The following is a 20,657-nucleotide window of genomic DNA, read 5'->3' as shown; positions in this document are numbered from 1 at the left end:
ATTTACAAGTTGAATATATAGTAAAGGGGTCATCATATATCTGTAGAGAAGGGAAGGGTTTTTTTTGAAATGTTGCTTGGACAATTGGTTTGTAATTTGAGAGAAATGCTACTTTGTATCTCATAAATTAAATTCCAGACTAGGTGGTTAAGTGAACTCACTCTCTATGCATCTATCTGTGAAGGTTGATGTTTATTACTAACGTTATTTGAGGTGGTAAAGAAACAGGCCTGTGGTGATTCTTAGGATCATTGCCTGAGACTTTTCTTCCTCTTAAACTATTCATCATTTTCCAAAAACGGTCTCTTTGTTCTACTAGATAGCATTAAGATGACTATATTTTAGTGTATTCAGATCATGCTATAATCCACTTTCCAAGATAGCAAACCTTGGACAGTTAACTGCAGTAAAATGACTTGTTTAAAATAATATAATGGGTAAGAATTCATACCAAACTCACAAAGTCGTGCCATACCCTTTATAAAGGTAATATTCACACAAATGCTTCTGAGGAAAGTCTCACACTGGCTTATTTTTGTTCAGAAGAGCTGTAGCTTGGCCATATCATTTACCCAGCAGTCTTCTTCATATCTGGTCTAACCTTGATCTTGGCCATTGGCTACTTATTGGATATAAATTTGGCTGGAGATTTGGGGAGTCTGAACTGGTGCTCTATGGACTAGTGTCTGTTCTCTCACCTTCCACACCATGGCTTGTCAGACATTCAAATGGTGAAAACTTATGAAAATATTTTCTGTGTCCTTTCTCTTTATGGTAACTTCTGGATACTTTCCTGAGATTTAATTTCTGTTTCACTGATTCTCTCTTCAGCTGTGTCTGATCTGCTGTTTAACTAATTAACATTGAGTTTTGAATTTCATCGGCCATATTTTTCATTTTAAAGTTCTAATTCTTCAAGTCTGCCTTTTTTAATAGTGCATGATTCTTTTTCAGTATTGATTTTTTTAAAATGTTTTTAATCATTTATATGCACTTATTTTAAGTCTCTGTTACTTCTGTTTTCTGAAGTTCTCGGTGACAGTGGTGGGAGTTTCCTTTATGGTGGACTGTTGTGCAATTTTGCACTGTGAGCTCATTTTAAGAGGGACTTTATCTGTGGGACTTCTGGGGATTGGAAGTGAGTCTCCCAGAGAGTATTCCCAGTCCAGTAACCTTTCTCGGTTTGAGGGTTCCTGGATCACACATATAATAAATTCAGACTTCAAACCCTCATGAAAGCATGTCTATATATATTTATGAACTCTCAGGGAAATGTTTTACTTTTCCAGACCCAGAGCCCAACCCCAAACAGATAAACTCCCCAGAATTTCCATGCTCTGCTGAGAGCATAGTTTCTTAGGAATGTTATCTTTATGTGTGACATGTCTCATCTTCTCTCAGTGATGGCGTCTCACCTCACCAGGCCCAAGGCTTCATTTTCTGTCCTTTGACCCCTCATGACTGCTAGACTCAAAACCTTGGCCAGAAGATTAGCACAGACCCACCCCAGGTCACCCCCAGCTTCTGCTCATGCCCGGCCTTTTCTTAATTTTTCTTTTCCTTTCTCTTTTTCTCCTTCTGTCTTTTTTTGGGGGGCAATTGGAGTGGGACTTCCTGAATTTACTTTGTTGCCTTCCCAGTTATTCTAAAAGAATGTTTGTTACTCCTAACTAGCATTTCATAAATGAGAGGGCCTTCATGTTAGTTTGTACAGCTTGATGCTAATGACAGAAGGCAGTACATTTAAAATATATATATGTGTATATATGACATTTTTATATATATGTATATGACAATGGGAAATATGCATATATCCAATTGCCCAATCTATCTCTTTCACACAGGTTATTTAATTTTTATGTAAGTAATTCATTTACATTTAATTCAGATATCAGAAGTATAAAACAATATATAATTAGGCATTAGGAAGACAGGGGACTGTCCATTGCTCCCAACAGGTAAGCACTGTTAGTGATTCTTGCTTTTTCTTCTAGGGGTCTTTTTTTATACAGATAATGGCAATAAAAGTATTTCCTTTCCTTTTTTTACCCAGATAGGAACATACCATAGCATAAGTGGTGCTCTGCGCTTCTTAACAAGGCATATTAACAGTAGACCTTGGAGCGCTCTCTGCATCCATCCACAATAAGCTTGCTTACTTTTCCATCATCCCAGTATGTGATCGCACCAGTCACTGATGGCCATTTCATCTGCGGCCGTTTCATCCCGTTTTGCTCTAGGACTAGGCGCTCACGGAGGTTAATTCTCAGATGTCCCTTTCTTTCGCCTCTTTTTCCTTCAATGACATATCTTCTCTCCCACTCACCCAGGATCAGCTTGCAGCAGACATGTACAACTTCATGGCCAAAGAAGGGGAGTACGGCCAGTTCTTCGTGACGGTAAGCACTTTGCCTTGATGGGATGGTAAAGCATTGTAAAGTTGAGCCATTTTAGCTTTTTTGCAAAAGATGTCATTTTTGGTTTTGCTCAGCCATTGTGTGTGTGTCCATCCAATGCTAACGTTACTTTTGTTTTTGAATGTGGGTCTGTTCTCAGTTATTAGAAGCCCAAGCAGATTACCATAGAAAAGCATTAGCAGTCTTAGAAAAGGCCCTTCCCGAATTGCGAGCCCATCAAGGTAATGTAACCTGTGTGCTGGCCTGATGCCTCCTTCTCGCCTCTGCCACTTCTGCCTCTGTTCTTCTTCACCCCGACTCCTTTGCATGCGTTTCCTTTGGATAAAGCCGCTCTGCCCAGGCAGGCACTGTTTCCCAGCATACTTCCATCTTCCCTTGCTGCATTCTCTAATTTCTCCCAAACCCAAATTAACACACTAATGGACCATTTGCAGTTCTTCTGACATCTTCAGTTGAAGAGAAGGCTGCACCCTTTGGGGAGTGCCTGTCTTTTTTTTTTTTTTTTTTCTCTCTCTCTCTCTTCTAAATAGGCTCGAAAAATTCTAGCCTCTGATTATCTTTTCCCAAATCAGTTATTTATTCCAGAGGGCTTTATTTCTAGCCCTGTGTCTCCAAGAGCATACATTCGTGGGAAAATATTTCAGACTGAGCACCTGCCACCCCATCATCAGGCATATAGTCAGGATGACTGGACCGTCAGACCACGGCCACCTCTCTCAAATCTCTCCTCTGTCCTTACACTTGCTTTTGTTTGTATCAGTACTCCGTCTGCCCACCATGTTCAAGCACATTGCAGATCCTACTCTCAAGTTATGAGTGGACTGAACTTTCCCCCAGTGTTTGCTTTTAAACTGAACCTTAACCCCTTTGATTCTAATTCTCTCTGATTTGTCATGAGAGCATCCATCAGCAGAGATCAGTAAATGTCGTGGAGGCAGGAAATTGCTCTGTCATCCTTGGACGTGTTGCAGTAGTTTGCTAACAGTGTAGCCCCCACATCTGGCGCTTAGGTGCACCCGGCAGAGCCACTGGTCTTGAGCCGAAAGAGGATCAGCCAGGTGCCGAGTTCAACAACTCTGTGATCAGGAAAGAGTGAGCACGTGTGAGGGCGGGAGTGGCCCCCTCCAGAATGCCACTTCTCCCCTAGATTGCAGGAGATTCCCAACAGGCTGTGGCTTTGTGCCTGAAAGTTTTTAGATTTTGGAATTGGAAAATTCTGTGTCTTGAGCGGCCCCTTAGCCAGCTCTTCAGCCATCTCGAGTGCAGGGGGTCTGAGTTACTGGGCCATTCTCCCTCACGTTCCCAAGTGACCCCATTTCCAGGTTCGTGGATAATGGGGTTGAGTCACGGTGCAAAGGAATGAAGCTGCTGGAAAACGTTCAGCCTGCAGGGGCCCGACCCTTGCTGGACACGTTCAGGGCACCGGGAGCCTGTGTTTATGGGATACCTTCTGGGAGCAGGGCCCTGCAGAGGACAAAGTAGTAAACATCGCCATCCTAGCCTTTGCATGGCTTCAAGTCTGGTTTGGAAGAGTTGACTAACAAGCACAAAAAAGAGATTTTTTTTAACAGCACCCCTACATTTTCTTTTTTTTAAACTCTTATTCTATTTTTTCCCCAAGACTGTTTTCCCTAGAGAAGTATGTCACTCATGGGGCACAGGCAGGGGCAGGGAAGAGGCTGAGGATGGGACAAGGAAAGCTGGCACGTGAGGGGACGGGCAGCGAAGGAAAGGAGATTATTCTTTCCTCCTAAAGGTGCCGCCTGCACCCAAGCCTTGGCTTTCAATGCCGTCCCCCTCCGCCTGTCCTCGGTTCTGTCTCTTACCTTCGTCCTGTCTTCCCCTTCTCCTCTGTTTTCAGAAGACTCAGAGTGTCCTCATGATAGGAAAAAAAGCCTGACCCTCTGCCCCCCGGGCCCCACACACCCCGACCGCACACTTACGGCCTTTATCCGGTACCAGCCTGTCCTCCACGGGGGCCTCATTACAGCGCTTTCTCCTTCATTTTTCTTGTAGGCTCTGTGAGTGACCGATTTCTCCCGGCCGCCTCTGTTTTCTAACCACCTTCCCACCTTGCAGTCTGGTTTCTACTCCCAATCACTCTGCTCTTAAAAAAAAAAAACAACAGAAAAAACCACTGCAAGTCCCCTATGGACAGATGATTCTGAGTTGTCGGATTCTTGGATGTGACGTGGCCGAAGCCGTCCCTTCCTTGCTAATTTTTTCCCCTCATTTCACTTGATTGTTTTCCGTCATTGCTGGGGCTCTGTTTTCTCCATTTCTGTCCCCGGGAGTCAAGCCTTTTCTGCGATCCAGACCTTGCTTCTGTGTTCTCTCCCTCGCTCCCTCCCTCCCCGACATTTTCTCTCAAAATCCCTCCGTTTTGATGGCTTCACCTCTCACCTGCATCCTAATCTTCACAGCCTCCGTGTCAGCTCCCTTTGAGAACTGTCACCTTAAACTCACTGTAGCAAGCTGACTCTCCCCCACCCCCGCTGTCCTCTCCTCCCGCCCTGTCTCCTGGGTCCCTCCTTTCTCCAGACAATCCGGGTTTCAAACTTGGAGCCATCTTTTCCTTCCTCTCTGATCCCCTCTCACTGGGTTCTGTCCATTTTTCCGTCTGCTGTACCTTCCTCTCACCCCCACTGTCCCACTCGATTCCATGACCTGTTGCCTCGTATATGAGCTGTGGGATAAAGTGTAAATTTTTAGACTCAGGGTCCCTGGTCTTTTCTCAGCCTACGTGTTCTTGGACTTTTTAATTCTTGTCCATCTTCTAAGACCTTCGCCAAGTTCCCCTCCTTTGAGAAGCCTTCTCTGACAACTGAAGCCAACAGTGAACACTTTCATCTCCTGAATTGCCGTAGCGTGGATGGTCTACACCAGAAGTCGCAAACAGCCATATCTCATTTAAAAAAAAATTTTTTTTTTCCCAACGAATTGCCATGATTTAAAAACCAGACTCTTTCACATAACAGTCCTAATTCCCGGCTTCTCTTGAAAATTCAGAAGATCTGGTGACGCTGGATGTGCTTTCCTGCCCGGCGACATGGGTCTGGCCCCGGGAGCAGCTGCTGCCTTTTCAGCAGACCACGCGCTCCCTTCCCGGATCCGGCACTAGCGGGGCCGTGTGGCCCCTGCACACGACTGAGTTTGCGACCCTCGTCTATACCATTTTCCTGCCATGATTTCGCAGACATGTCATGTCCTGTTAATTACTGTTGTGTGTTTACATGTGTGTCTTGTATTTTCTCCACAATTAGATGGCTCTCATCCTGAGGTGGGAGAGGTTTCTGTGAACTTTGGGTGCCCACTGCAGGGCCTGGTCTGTTGTTTAAGAGGCCAGCCCCTACGGTGAGGTTGGCCTCCAGAGTGGTCTTGAGGTCAGCGGCTCTCACATCCACCCTCCGCCAACATCACACTAAGGTGGGGGGGTGGGACGCACCTTTCAGTGTTTACTAGAAAGTTCCAGGAGAGGTCTGGAGGGCGCCTACCTCTCAGCATTGCAGGGCCGGGCATGTGGAGGTGATGGCAGGTGTCATTTGCAGAGCTCCCTCAAGTGATTCTGAAGTATCGCCCCACCCGGGGAAGGGTCAGCTGGCCCTTTTCTACCTGTGTGGAGAATCATTGCTTTAGTTAAAAGGGACAAAGTATTCATGGTAAGATCTGGCCTGTGAGAGGACCCAGAGTCCCAGAGCTCTGTCTTCCTGGAAGAGCCAGGCCCTGGATGCTTTTTCTGTTAGGAATTCCACTGACCAGGGCCAGGGCCGAGGCTGGAGATGAGGGGCCTCCCAATAGCTCTGAGGGCATGATCTGTCCACTGCCCCCTGCCCCCTCACCCCTTTCTTTACCCTTTACCCCACTTGCTCCTCCTGTCAATTTCTGACTTCTCACAAGCGCCCTGGTCTGCGGATCTGTAGGATTTCACGTCCCTTCCTTCCCCCTGTGCTGGTCCAGTGACGGCCCCGCCTGCTGTTACGTGCGTGTCAGTGTCAGAGGACATGCTAGGACGGCATCACCTACTTCAAATCCGGGATTCAGATAGCGAAGTGGCTGAAGGACACGTGTCCACCAACAGTGGTGCTGAAGACACGAGCCCTTCCTGTCTCTGGAAAGGACCAGGTGTCCCCAGGGGAGCACTTCCACTGACCGGTTTCCCTCTTTGGCTCCTGTGTGCTTCTCAGCAGGTGCCAGGTCCCCACACCCACCCAGGCAGGCCGAGCCCAACCATACACTTCTTACTGCGATCCCGTACATCCATTTCCTAAATTCCTGTTTCTGTTTTACTGCTTTCCTGTATGTCTTTCTGCTGAGCTGCCTCAAATCCTTTGTGGGACGAAGCAGAGCGTATGATGGGAAAGTCATGCACAGTATTGCTTTACTGCATCGGTCCAGCCTTCAGCCTAAGCTGCATTGGGGCTGCATCCTCTCCTACTCAGGCTCTTTTGGACCATTGGGGATACGGGGCTCGGAAGCACTGCATGTCCTGGAGATGTTGCTTTTAGTAAGAGCTCACTTGGCCATCTCCATGGTCCTGTGTGACAATGCTTGGCTGGTGTTTAAAATTTTTAAGAAATTATTTCTTTTTCTAATTGAAGGAGTCGATTTCTTGTCCTCTAGGTAGAAAGCCAGTGCTGCTTTGCATGGCTAGGGTGAATTTTTCAGTGGAAGCAGTGCGCTCAGGTGGACCGGGGTTTTAGCGCCAAGCAGCCCACCTGGCCGGGGATTAATGCGGAAGTGATGCGGGGGCAGGGGCACCATCGCAGCTCCTGCTGGGCTTCTGGCGGGGGGGGGGGGGGGGGGGGGGGCACGTGGGCGTGTTCAGGGATCTGCTCCAAAGGTCACCTCCCTAGCCTGGCACATATTTTGTGCTCTCGTTAATGATAAATAACAGATAGAACAGATGTTTCCCATTTTCCCAAAGCCTCGGCTACAGGCTGCTTAAAAAAAAATCCCTGTTGGTAGTCTGGAGAAGGAACTTGGTGATGCCTCAAGGCTGGAGTCTCTTACTGAATGGCTTGCTGCTCTAGATAAGTGGGCGGAAAAGCCCGCCTTCGGGACGCCTTTGGAAGAGCACCTGAAGCGGAGCGGGCGCGAGATCGCGCTGCCCATCGAGGCCTGCGTCATGCTGCTCCTGGAGACCGGGATGAAGGAGGAGGTGAGGGGCGGGGAGGAGGAGCGAGGGGGCGGGGCAAGGGGACAGGGGGCGGGGCTGAGGAGGGGGAGGGACATGAGAGAGGGGCGGGGAGGCGCCGGCCAGCGGGGTGGCCCTGGTGCCCCGTCTGTGCCCCGTCTCCGCCCCGAGCACCGACTAGACCACATCGTCACGTCGGGGCTGTGTAGACCCGTGGCTCTCAAACTGCGTTCACCGTGATCATGTTATACACTGAGACCCCGTCCGTTTTCCCTATTGTAGACGCTGTAAATGAAACCGAGAACAGTGGTTACCTCGCCTACCTGCAGTACATGCTGCCTTTTTTTCCTTTTGTCCCATTTGTTTCATGTTAAACACTGGTTATGATTTGTGAAAATGAATTCTATGATGCACTGGTGAACCAGGGCTGCCGGGAGCTTTAGTGTCTGATAGCAAGGATCTTACATTTGCGTAGTGCTGTACAGTGGGGCTGGGGACAGGTATTTATATACTTCTTAAAATGAAATCCTTGCCCAGAAAACCCGTGAACCAAGCAGGGTGGGTCTCATTACTCTCCCTGTGTAGATGAGGAATTCAGCTCGCAGGGAATTCGTGCTGGAGCAGAGCCAGGATCAAAACATGAGTCTTTTTTTTCTTCCTTTTAAAAACTTTTTATTGAAGTATAAGGTCTGTATAGAAAAGTGCGTGTATCATAAGTGACCAGCTTGATACATTTTCACCATCCGAACCCCACCCATGTACTCAGCACTCAGACCAAGAACCCCCCACCCCAGGAGCCTTCCTTGCATTTCCTTCCAGTCACTGCCCCAACCCCAACCCAAGTCAATGTGGCCCCAAACTCCTAATAGTCTACATTAGTGCGTCCCAGGGCCAGTTTCTCCACCCTCCCCTTCCCCTCCCCACCCCTCACCCCTGGACATTTGGAAACATTTTTGATTGTCACAACTTAGGGGCAGGGGGAGGACTTTCTACTGTATATCTAAGGAGTAGACACCAGGGATGCTTCTAAACATCCTTCAGTGCACAGGACAGCTTCACAGCAAAGAATTACCTGGCCCAAAATGTCAGTACTGTTGAGGGTGGGAAGCCCTGCCTAGATGAGTTTTGCTTAAAACCCAAATCTTACAGCTCCTGGTCCTCTGTCTTCCTAGGCCCACCTCTCTTGGTTGACCTTTCATCTGTTTTTCTCTAAGTAACATTTCGGGCAGTGAAAGTGACCAGTAGCCAAGTCTAACAATTTTTCTCGAGATGTCACTTTTTTAAAAAATTCCTAAATTGAGAAAAGCTATATAGCAGTGAATCCTGTGGAAATAGAAAATATTGCTTCTCAATAGATTTCTAATAGTCAGGGATATTTTAGCAATGCGACAGGGCACAAGCTAGCACTGATTAAAAATGGACTGCTCTCTGCCTGCCCCTCGGCCCAGGGAAGTAGCCAGGCCCTCCTCGATCCTGGCTCCCCTAGAAGAGCTGTGCTGGGGTTGGGGGTGGGCGGGCAGAGGGCTCTTCCAGCAGATCGTTACTGCATTCATGCGTTTGTTCATTCATTCGTTGGTTCAGGGTGAGGCTCACAACTTGAACTTGATGCTCATGGCTTCTGTCCTCAGGGCCTTTTCCGAATTGGGGCTGGGGCCTCCAAATTAAAGAAACTGAAAGCTGCTTTAGACTGTTCTACTTCTCACCTGGATGAGTTCTACTCAGACCCCCACGCTGTAGCAGGTGAGCTGCGAGTTGTCGCCCTGGAGGTGGGGGGTGAACCCTGTCTCAAATCATCACTTAAAGATGCAACTTTAAGTGACAGATAAAACTGCAGTGGTCTCCTTATAGGTCTAAGTGACTAAAGCGAAATGACAAATACAACTGAAAAGCGTGTGTATGTACACTTACACTGCACATATCTTTTCCATTCCTGTTTTTTGGGTTTTGTTTTGATTTGATTTCCTGATTAAGTAAAGGTGAAAGGTAGCTTATCATCCAAATATTTGGAGGCATGCTTGTATTTTCTTCCCTTTTATGCCCCAAATCTCCATCTGCCTAGAGAAGTGATGTCTATTAAGAAGATGGCTTTGAAGCTAATTTCATTTTCTATTGATCTCTCGATACATTTTACAAGGGATGGAAATTGTTTTATGAGTATTTCATTCTCTAACCGCTCCACCAGTTCATGATTTGTTCTATACATTGTAAACCATTAGAGTTGACATCTTTTCAGTTTGCAAATAATGTCTTGAGATTCCTGGCCTCACCCCTTGTCATGCTCAAAGAGAGTCTTAATAATTTCAGGTGCTTTAAAGTCCTATTTACGGGAACTGCCTGAACCTTTGATGACTTTTAATCTGTATGAAGAATGGACACAGGTTGCCAGGTAAGTTTTAAGAACACTAAGATTTAAAAGTTGAAGGAAAAGATGTGATACTCTGTCCCATTTGTAAATTGTCTTGTTCTTAGGGATCATAAAATAACATTAAAATAGCATATTTTGAGCTGTGTGGGAACCTCAGCTGTGCAATAATTTAATACTGACATTATGAGTAACAGTAGTGCTTACTGAGCATTTCCTGTGTGCTAACTGCTGCCCTGATCTTTATGCCCATAACTAGTGATATAAAAGGCAGAAGTTGTTATCCTCATTTTACAGATGAGGAAACCAGGGCTTAGGCAGGAATGGAGTCAAGGTAACAGCAAATAATTGGCGGAGCTGCAGTTCAGACCCAGACCTGTCTGCCCCAGAGCCTGAGGCCCCGCAGTTTATCCCTTCTCTTCCGTTTCCAGCTTCGGTCTGTCTTGAAGCAGATGATTTTAAGCAAGACAACCTTGTTGCAAAAAGTTCTAAAGACATCTCTCCAGCCAACCAGCCCGCCTCCTTGTTAACTTGTCCCTCCCGATTCTGACTGGCTTCCTCTAAGAGGTGCCTAATTCCCCACCCATAAGGAAAGAGGAGCAAATCTCACCTCCTGTCCTAACCATTCCCCATCTTCAGACACCGTCACCCCTTCCCATCAAACGGGCCGTGATGAGAAATCAGCTGTGTGCTGTGATGGGTTATACCTCGGTGAGGTGTGAGTCTGTCCCCCATCACTTTAACCAGGCATTTGAGTTTTTCTCTGTAGCTGTGGAAGGAGCATAGACGGTGGGGATTTTAAAATCAGTTGTGTCCTTGGGAGCCCAGCCTGCTATAAGTACCCGTCTGTAGGAGGGCTGGATAAATGGGACCCACTGATCAGCGTCAGATTGCGGGGTTCTGGGGTCTTATTAGGAAGGCTTCTCCACTCCTCCTAAGCCTTGACTCTTCTCTCTGTTCTGAGACTCCCAAGCTCGTCCCTGAGAGGAAATAAGCTGTTAAAAAAGGTTATCTGTTATTGGTGTATTGGTTCTATGCTGGAGAAATATAGTCCCCTCCCGGTGACAAATTGGCCTCTGAAGTATAATTATGTTGAACCCCTGCCTGTAACTTTCCAGACTGGTTCAGTTGGGGAGGATATTTTAAGTCCAAAGGTTTGTTGTGTGGGCAACTTCTCATGCTCTCTCCCACGGATGGGCAGAGTTGACTCTGCTCTGCAGGCTCTGATCTGGCCCTTTCTGCGTCTATGAGAGCTTGCACATTGAAATTCTCTAGCAGAACAGCTCCTGCAATAGCTTCACAACAGAAAAGGGCTGCTTGGCCCAGAGCCTTTGAGCAGAATTGAGCACCGGGAGAGAGCTGGGGGTCTGGGTACCTGGGAGCTTGGCCCATTCATCAGTGCCTGGGCTACACTGAAGACAGGAGATCTGGGCTCCATGAAGACGTACACGAATATACATGTTTTCTCAACAGAATTTTCAGTGGTGAATGTCTCCCAAGTGCCAAGCAGTGGTCTAGCGGGTTTTGTATGGTTATATCTCTGAAATGTCATAGTCCCTTGGCAGAATTAACGTTCTTATCCCCACTTTGGCCCATCAGGAGACTGAGGTTGACTAACTGCTCAGCAGATGTTCATTTGTTCATTAGTATTTGACTCCAAATTTGCTTCTTTCCAAAATCTGTGTTTTCCAACCGTGCTTTCTCTGTCAGTGAAGCATTGCTGTTAATGATGAAGTATTAACACAGGGATTCCAAACATGAGTATTCATACATGGTTGTGAATACACTTTTTTTTTTTTGTCTCAGTGTGCAGGATCAAGACAAAAAACTTCAAGATTTGTGGAGAACCTGTCAGAAGTTGCCACCACAAAATTTTGTTAACTTTAGGTATGTAGGATTGGCATTCTGTAAATTAAGCCACCAAGGATGGTGAAGAACATTTTAGTCTGCAATAGAGGGACCATTTAATCCAAGCATGTTTGGCACAGCAAAAAATAATGCTCTGGAGAGTAACTGGGGGTTGCAGGGATGGGGTTTGATACAAATCACTGTGATGCATCTGAAGCCCCTGCATCACGCCTGGCATTAATAGGTAAGTCACTTGATCATCTTACCACTGCAGCTACTGGGGAAAAAATTCTGGTGAAAAGTTTGATTGATGGTATGTTGGATTTGGGGTCTAAATTATCCAGTATCTAAAAAGCAAAAATTAAACAACAGTTGTACTTTCTATAATATGTTTTATACGTGCTACAAGATTTATCCTAAGCAGAGCACAAATTATCCTGCTACATACACTTTCAAGAACTGGAGATTATATGTTATTTTATAGAGTGACTATGTTTCTAAGGAAATTTACCGTGGAATAAATTCTAGAACTTAACCTCTGTTTTCACTTTGACTTAAAATGTAACCGCGGAGCAGTACAGAGAGAAGGGTAAAAGGTAGCCCCAGGTAATAAAGTCATTTAAGAAAAAAGAAAATGCTGTAAGAGGATTTGGTTCCGAAATGACAAATACTTTACCAGTGAAATTTCTGGTATGCTACCTGTCCTTTCATTTCAGTCTTGGATTCTATCGCTAAGCTACACGAAATATTTTCTTTTAATGTCTTAAGTATCAGCCTTGCCTTGACGTTTACAGCATCCCTCATTGACTTAGTTAACACAGCCAGCTCAGAACTGCAGATGCTCTTACTTTGTTTGATGTCTAATGAGGAAACTGAATTACAGTTCTTGGTCCTTTGGGATTTGGCCTTTTATTTTGTTTAATTTGCTCATCATGATCTTTACTAATTGTTTTTTGAACAGGGAGTACATTCCTATGGTTCAAAATCCAAAAGGTACACAGTGGGAAAAGCCCTCTCCTCTTCTTCTCTCCCAGCCAACTGCTTGCTCTCCCGAGACACAGTTGATGTTTTCAGTTTCTTATATATCCTCTCAGCAAAAATTGATGCCTATATAATCAGATATATATACACATACATATGTACAAACAGTTCTTTCTCTTACACCTTTCACTTATTTTTTTTTAAACCAAGTGGCCATGTATTTTATATACATCATTCTCCTCCTTGCCTTCTTTGCTCAAAATACATGCTGGAGATTTGTCCGTATCAGTATGTAATAACTTTTTATGGCTGCATAGTACTCCACTGTATGGATATACTGTAATTTACTTAATCAGCACCCTACTGGTAGATGGTTGGGTTGTTCTTAATTTTTTTGCTTTTATAGTGCCATTCTTGTACAAAAAGAGAGTATATCCATATGATAAATTGGAAATTTTCATAATTACAGCCTCAAGCATTTTCAAATACAGTTTTCTTTAAGCAATATACCTATACTTCTTTTCTTTTAATTATGTTTGTATTAAAAACATTGATCCTACTGTTAATCATATTGTAGTCTGTTTCGGGGCAGGTAGATAGGGCATCAAGGAGAGATGGATTAGAAATACACAGCCTACAGAGATGGAATCATTGAGCCTTCCATTTGAGCTGTTTTCCCCTTCCAAGCCCTAAACAGTTTTCGGAAACCAAGAACTCAAGGAACCTGTAAAACACTTGGCCTGAGCCAGATGCTGACATAGTCACAATCTGCAGTTGGCCCCTGAGCGATCCGGGACTGAGCCCCCGGGCGGGAAGGTACTGTTCCTCCAGGTATTTCAGAGTAGGTGCTTTTCCCCTTCTCTCTTGTTCTGTAGGTATTTAATCAAGTTCCTTGCGAAGCTCGCCCAGACCAGCGACATTAATAAAATGACCCCCAGCAACATTGCAATCGTGTTGGGCCCTAACTTGTTATGGGCCAAAAATGAAGGGTGAGTAATCTTTCCCCATATCCTGTCGTTTTAATTTCTTCCTTTCCCACTTGATAGGAAGAACAGACATAAAACTCAGCCTTGAAGTTGATCTTCCCATTTCGCCGACTTTCTCGGGACACTGCTGTGGGCTGGGTCCTGTCCCAGAGGCTGGTCACACAAAGTGTAGAGACATTGTCCCGGTCCTCAGAGGGCCCCACTCTTGGGCAGTCAAGAGGATAAACGGCTGCACTTCTTTGTATCACAGACATCATGAAGGATGAGGACAGTGATCCTTGTTGGAGGAACATGACATAGGCTGAGAAGTTCGGGGAGAGCTCTGCGTAGGCAGTGGCACTTTAGCTGTTGATGGATGAATGGCTTCCTGTAGATGGGACCTGAATGAGTCACGGCATGGTGGCTGAGAAAGGGCCTGGTCTCTGTGTTTAGGGGGTGTCACGTGGTCTCATATAACTTGAGCACAGGGCACGTGAGGCTGTGGCCAAGGTTTATGAGGCCACAGCCAGGCTATGAAAGATCTCATATATCTTGCTGAGATGTTTGGCACTTAGTTGATGGATCATGGTTGTGGGTAGGGGAGGCATCAAGATTTCTCAGCAGAAGAATGACTTGATCAAATTGCATTTAGAGAGAGAAATTTTTGAAACTGAGAATTATAGATTGACTAAAGCCAAGGGATCGGGGAGGTCAGCTCAAAAGCTCGTGGGAAATCACACATTGATGTCCACTCTGTTTGGTGGCCTTATGATGGTCTCACAAATAACCTTTTTCAATATACATAGATTTATTTACTTTATTTTTATTTTATTTTTTGAAGGGGGTAGGGAATTAGGTTTATTTATTTATTTTTGACAAAAGTACTGAGGATGGAACCCAGGACCTCGTGCATGCTAAGCACACACTCCACCACTGAGATAGACCCAACTACCCCCCAAAAATAACCTTTTGAAGTAGGTACTTTTGTCCTCATTGTTACAGATGAGGATGTGCAGGCTGAGAAAGGACAAATCATTTGCTGAAGGTCACACAGCAGTGCAGCGGTGGAGACCACAGCCTGTCCTTAACCTCTGCCTCCCTTCCCTGCCTCCCATCACTGCCAGTCAGCTTTATAAAATCATGAGTGATTCAAGTTTCCATGATAAAAGAGCAGGGACTTTCTGAATCAAAATCTTTCTGCCTTGGGCGGAGAGTATAGCTCAAGGGGTAGAGTGCAGCCAGGTCGGGGTAACTCTTCTTCCTGGGTGATCCCTGCCACACCGAGGCCAGTGCCTTGTGGATTTAACTTCTGCATCAGTACTTCACTATTTTATCCTTTAAAAATAAATCAAAATAAATTGCTGTGACTCAACCTGCAGAAATGAGAGGCTGCCTAGGGCAGGTGTGTTAACCCTGTGAACTTCCTTTGCAGAACACTGGCCGAAATGGCGGCAGCCACGTCCGTCCATGTGGTCGCGGTCATTGAACCCATCATTCAGCACGCCAACTGGTTCTTCCCCGAAGGTAACTTCCCCTCCAAGCTCACTGACTCCCAGAGCAAGAGAAAAATAGTTTTAAAAGTCTTTTTACAAAGCAGATACACCAGTAATCCCTTCATGGTGCCAGAATTGGTTTCACTTTTTCATGATTCTTTTTAGACTATGTGCATTCATATTTTGACATAATAGGAGCCACATTATTGTGTATTTCATTTTGTTTCACTCAACAGAGCTTCCATTGTTCAGCGAGTGTATATGGAATATTCACTAGATGCTGTATGTTTGCGGGTTAGACATACTGTCTTCCCTGGAGGAACTTGGCCACTGGAGAAGGAGGCCTCCTAATCAGAGAAATTGTAATACATAGAAAATCAGAAGGACGGTGGATGGAGAATGACTTGAAAAACTCAGATGCTGGGCGCAGAGAGCCAGGGATTGCTTTAGAGAAGGGACATCAGATATGCAGGGGTCCTCAGAGGTCCTGTGGCCCTCCTTTGGAGGTCCTGATTGGACAAGTGTTGGGAGTCTGGACCTCCCACCCCTGCTTTGCCCAGAGCAGCCCTGCTGTCACATCCTCTGCGTGTGAGCTCTGTGGGGCCTGGGTGTGCACATCTCTTCTTCACCATTGACTCCCTGATCAGGAGTCACCCCACTCATGTAAGCTTGCGTGGTCAATGTTGGATAGATGAGTTAATTTTGGTGCTCTGCCCAAGATTTCCTTCGAGAAAACGAGTCTTCAAAAACTGCCCAGGCAGTATGGAGTTAATGTTACCCTTTATTTTTATTTAACATCCAGCTGTGAATTTCTTTTTACTTTTTTTTAATGATTCAGATAACCTGAGCTCACGGTCCTTTTCTGTAGTCCATGATTTTTTTTAACAAAGAAAAAAGCAGGGGAGTTATGTAACTTATATTCTGAATCATCCCGCCTCCCGTATCTCTAGTTTTCTTAGTTTCAGAAACCGTCCTTAAGAAGATGCGCGTGCCTGGGGCTTCCACTTGTGAAGCACTGAGGGCTGGTGGATGGCAGAATGAGGCTCCTATTCCACTGGGTGTTTCCAGACTCTCTCAGCCCCTGTGCTCCGTGTCTCATATACACTTGTTTCTTTTCCTTCTGGCAGAGGTGGAGTTTAACGTATCGGAAGCCTTCGTACCTATCGCCACCCCCAATTCCAATCACTCGTCTCACACTGGAAATGACTGTGACTCCGGGACCCTGGAGAGGAAGCGGCCGGCCAGCATGGCGGTGATGGAAGGGGACCTGGTGAAGAAGGAGAGGTGTGTGTAGACCCGTTCACTTCCACACCAGTGGTAGATGTCGCGTAGAGGAACTGCTGAACCCATGGTCTCGGGCGCTGCCTCTGTGGACTTGTAATCCGGGAGCTACCCACTCGACACCCAGGCCTGTTGCAGTCCAGATAGTTTCAGGAATTCCACTCTGGTTCATCCGAAACGTGAATCTGACCCCAAGCAGGCGTGCAGTTTTGTCAGTTAACTCTCGTCCCTCGTGCATTCAAGCTTTACGTGGTGGTCTGTGAGAGCCCCACACGGTGGCATCTCACACATCTAAGTGTACCTGATTGGGGGAAAAAAAAAGGGGGGAAAAAGTGAAATACTGTGGACGTATATCCCAAAGTGAGTGTGAGAACAGCCCACCTCTCACAGCAGCTTGTGTGACTTGGTGTTTAAAGAGTCGTAGTTTTAGTATGACTTGGCTCCTCCCTGGAAGCCACCCACTGAATCTGCTGTTCAGCTGGAGAAACCTCAGTTTGTGCCAATCCTGGAAGAAAAAAACGTCTGTGTTGGACTTAGTGAGAGACAGTACGTCTCTATGCTAGGCTCCATCAGTGATTTTCGCAAATTATTAAGGCTATTTGTGGTTTTTGCCTTCGATGCCAATCCAGCCAACATGTGTAGTGAAATGCCACTGTGTTCCCCAGTAATGCTAAGAGTTAGAAGTAACATGCTTTTCTCGCATACATGTAATAATAATGTTACTGGAAATAGTTTTATACTAAGACTAAACGAGCTCTTCTTTTATTTACCCAATCTTACAGTGAGGTGGATTTTTTTTAAGTTTGTTTTTGTTTTTTGTTTGTTTTTTTTTAACCCACAGCAAAGAAAAAATCTTTACTTTTCTCTTCTGTTCCTCTGGAATTCACACTTATTCTGTGCAAAAGTTTTACATCTCTGAACCCACCTTCACACATGCAGTAGTGCCCCCGATGACAAACGCCAGCCTCCACAAAGTCAGCCTTTGTATATTTTAAGTTACAACGTGCAATGTTACAGGTCTAGTTAGCACACAATAAACAATTCTCAGCTGTCTTCCTGGATAGGGTTCTCCCCGCCGACTGACCCAGTAAACACAAGCTCAGGGAGCCATGTACTTTTTACTTTTTGAACTGGGAAAAAATTTTACAGTTCATACACCAGTGGGCTTCAGTGATGAGTGAGTCTTCCTTCCACCTTATCCTCTAGCCACCACCCCAGCCACTTCTCAGAAGCAACCATTGTCCCAGTGCTATGCATCCTTCCGGATGCAGTCTTTGCATACACGTAGACCAGCGTGTCCACATCTCAGCCTGAGAGGCAGTGTGATGTGACGGCCTTACGTTGCCACACTTCTGCACTCGCCTTCCACCTTGATGCCCAGGCGCCCGGCGCCGAGCTGATGGGCTTGTATGTAGCACTGTAGAAAGACACACGCCAACTGACGTCACTCACTCAAGATGAGACCTGCCTGTTCGCTTTCAGCTGCTCACACCCACTTTGAGAGAGGACACTGATCAGTACCAGGTCCACGTTTAAAGCCAAGTTGAGTCGCTTGCCTGGGTGATAGGAATGACCGTTAATCTGGTCCTTGCCGCTTCACTGCATGCCGGGCAACTTGGGTGGCTGTCCCCGCGTGCGAGGTTGAACACGCGCGGACTGATGGGCTTCTGTGTCAGTCGTTGGCTCGCAGGTGTGTTGACTGTTTCTTCTCTCTGTGTAGCTTTGGTGTGAAGCTTATGGACTTCCAGGCCCCCCGGCGGGGTGGCACTCTAAATAGAAAGCACGTATCCCCTGCTTTCCAGCCGCCACTCCCGCCCACAGATGGCAGCACCTTGGCTCCAGCGGGCCCAGAGCCCCCTCCCCAGAGCTCTAGGGCTGAAAGCAGCACAGGGGGTGGGACTGGCCCCTCCTCTGCGGGCACCCTGGAGCAGGGCCCGAGCCCGGGCGATGGCAGGTAAGGGGCTGGCTTCTGCTGGCAGCGGGTGCTGGACGCCCCAGCCTTCTTACAGGTGCTGGCCTGCAGGCGTGGCCTCCGTGCCCAGAGGATCGCTCAGCACGGAGTGAACCCAGTTAGCCTTCACGCCTCCGGTTGGCAAAGGATGGAAATAAAGACTGCAGAATGCTTGCTTCCTTTCCTGTTTTCCAAAGAAAGCAACATTTGTTTGCATTCTTTACCATACCGCTTTGGTGCTGGAAGCCGGAAGCCCGCAGGTGTCTAGCAGTCCTGTCTGATGTGTGCTCATTGTTCATGTACCACTTGCTTGTTGTCACCCAGTACGCTAACGAGCCAGCATTTGACTGTAACAGGCTGTTAGGTTATTGTATTCCTGGCATTCATGCATTCGTTCACTTACTCATCCATCCATCCATCCACCCATCCCATCAGATTTACTGAATAACTAAGTAATATATCCTGGATGCTGTGCTGTGCACACTAGGTCACTAGGCTACCCCCACCCCCTAGCTTTCAGTCTTGTAGGGGCGCTGATCCACGAGAACAAGGTGGAAAATGTGATGATTGGCTTTCTTAAAAGGCTCTTTTGTTCCTTAGAGCCACCTGGAGTGGACTACAGATATACAGCAATTTTAAGAAAAAAAAAAAACAAAAACCTTTTGAACTTGAGACTTTAATTTCATCTGCATAAATCCAGTGCTCTACTCTGCCCAGGCAGATGACCCCCAGAGGCCACTTCAGGTGGTGTCCCGGGTCGCTCTGAACTGGCAGCTGCTGTAAAAGTTGAGCCCCTCTTGTAGGTGTGGACATCTTTATTGCCTAGGTCTAGCCTGGCTACCTGTAAAGCACTACACGATTGTATAGAAAGTGAAATAAATACTGAAAACCGGCATGGCCGGTTCATCCACGTCCTTTTTTCTGCCCCGAGATGAACCTGCCTTGGGAGAACTCCCTTACCTCATCTTTAGGTGGGGAGAGAGTGCCAACGAGATAAGAATCTTGTTAAATCCTCATAGCTGAACTCTGCGGGGCGTATGCTTTCTTGAATTCCTTTCTTCCCTCATAATTTGAGGAAGTTCACTCTTTGGTTAAAAATAACTAAACCTTCAAACTTCCTAGTGCTCCGTGTGCACATCATAAGCTCCACATTGGCCTGTCCATTAGCTGTTACTGTATGTGTATTCGTTTTGGCTTAAGTTTTTTTCTTTTGAGAAAAAAACTCTTAGCAAACGCAGACATTTTCATTTACCTGGAGCGTTCAGTTTGTTTAATCAAGGCTAAATACATTATTTAAGACAATAATCAGTCTTCACTGCAGAAGGACAAATAGAATCACTTTGCTCTTTGTTTTTTATGCTCTGCAGATATTTTTGTGTACATTTCACTAATGGCATTCACTCTTCGGTGACCGTGACAAAATGGAGCTATAAAGTTTAGTATAAAAAGTTCTGAGCCAGGAATTAGTAAACCTGAGTTCTGATCTCTACCCTAATATTAACCGACTCTGGACCTTGAGCAATCATTTAGCCTCTCAGAGTTTCTATTTCTTCAAGTCCAAATTATTGATGATAATTGAGTGCTTTGTCATTAATTTTGTCCAGTGTATATGTCAAAGTTGCATTATTATGAAGTCCAAAAGCCCTTTCATTTTTTTTTTTTAATATTGCCCAATTGAAGAACCAGCAGACCAGAACTTGAAATTTCTCGTTGGTTGCTGCAAAATGGGCCCTATTATGATATTTGACTGGCAGAGTAGTTGGAAGACAGTCTGATGCAATGACGCTCATAAAATCTGTAGTCCTGTGTGACGCCAAATAAATACTAGCTTTATAGACCCAGTGGGAGCTATTTAAAATTGTAGATGACCTCCTTGCTGGCTGCAGGGAAAACTCTGGTCAGAACCTTATATTTTACAGCAGGCTTATTAGCTTTTCTGGCTGGGAGTGCCTGACATCTAATTGGTCTTCTGTTCCCCATAGTCCCCCAAAGCCCAAGGACTCTGCACCCGCACCTGCCCCTGCACCAGGGAGAAGCAGCGGTCAGGCGGCCTCCGGCCAAAACCCGGCCCCAGCAGCTGCCGGCTCCCATCAGCTCTCGGTCGGCCTGGCGCACAATTCCGCTGGCCCAAGCCCTCACACTCTGCGCCGAGGTAAGTGGCCACCTTTACTCCGTGCCCTCGGGGAGGGATGACAGACTTCCCCGGGTCCGTGCAGGGATCAGGT

At 46.2% G+C, this 20,657-nt stretch overlaps 1 protein-coding gene across 6 annotated transcripts in view; it reads left to right on the top strand.

Annotated features, from left to right (window-relative positions):
* ARHGAP17 (Rho GTPase activating protein 17) overlaps positions 1 to 20,657 on the top strand; it is a 77,837-nt gene that overhangs the window by 42,916 nt on the left and 14,264 nt on the right. For 5 of the 6 annotated variants that reach the window (XR_010377682.1, XM_064478532.1, XM_064478535.1 and 2 more), the window contains 11 exons: positions 2,331 to 2,399; positions 2,557 to 2,638; positions 7,448 to 7,575; positions 9,180 to 9,291; positions 9,856 to 9,937; positions 11,720 to 11,800; positions 13,618 to 13,731; positions 15,140 to 15,231; positions 16,328 to 16,484; positions 18,202 to 18,435; positions 20,415 to 20,584. Coding sequence is in view for 5 of the 6 variants with exons in the window: in XM_064478532.1 (XP_064334602.1) it covers positions 2,331 to 2,399; positions 2,557 to 2,638; positions 7,448 to 7,575; positions 9,180 to 9,291; positions 9,856 to 9,937; positions 11,720 to 11,800; positions 13,618 to 13,731; positions 15,140 to 15,231; positions 16,328 to 16,484; positions 18,202 to 18,435; positions 20,415 to 20,584 (1,321 nt within the window). In the remaining variant the exon portion in view is untranslated. The remainder of the gene's footprint in view (positions 1 to 2,330; positions 2,400 to 2,556; positions 2,639 to 7,447; positions 7,576 to 9,179; positions 9,292 to 9,855; positions 9,938 to 11,719; positions 11,801 to 13,617; positions 13,732 to 15,139; positions 15,232 to 16,327; positions 16,485 to 18,201; positions 18,436 to 20,414; positions 20,585 to 20,657) is intronic. The other variant, XM_064478536.1, reaches the window with a different exon arrangement.

Source organism: Camelus dromedarius, chromosome 24 (assembly GCF_036321535.1).
Source record: "Camelus dromedarius isolate mCamDro1 chromosome 24, mCamDro1.pat, whole genome shotgun sequence".
NCBI classification, from domain to species: domain Eukaryota; kingdom Metazoa; phylum Chordata; class Mammalia; order Artiodactyla; family Camelidae; genus Camelus; species Camelus dromedarius.
This window is presented reverse-complemented; position numbering and strand designations above follow the sequence as displayed.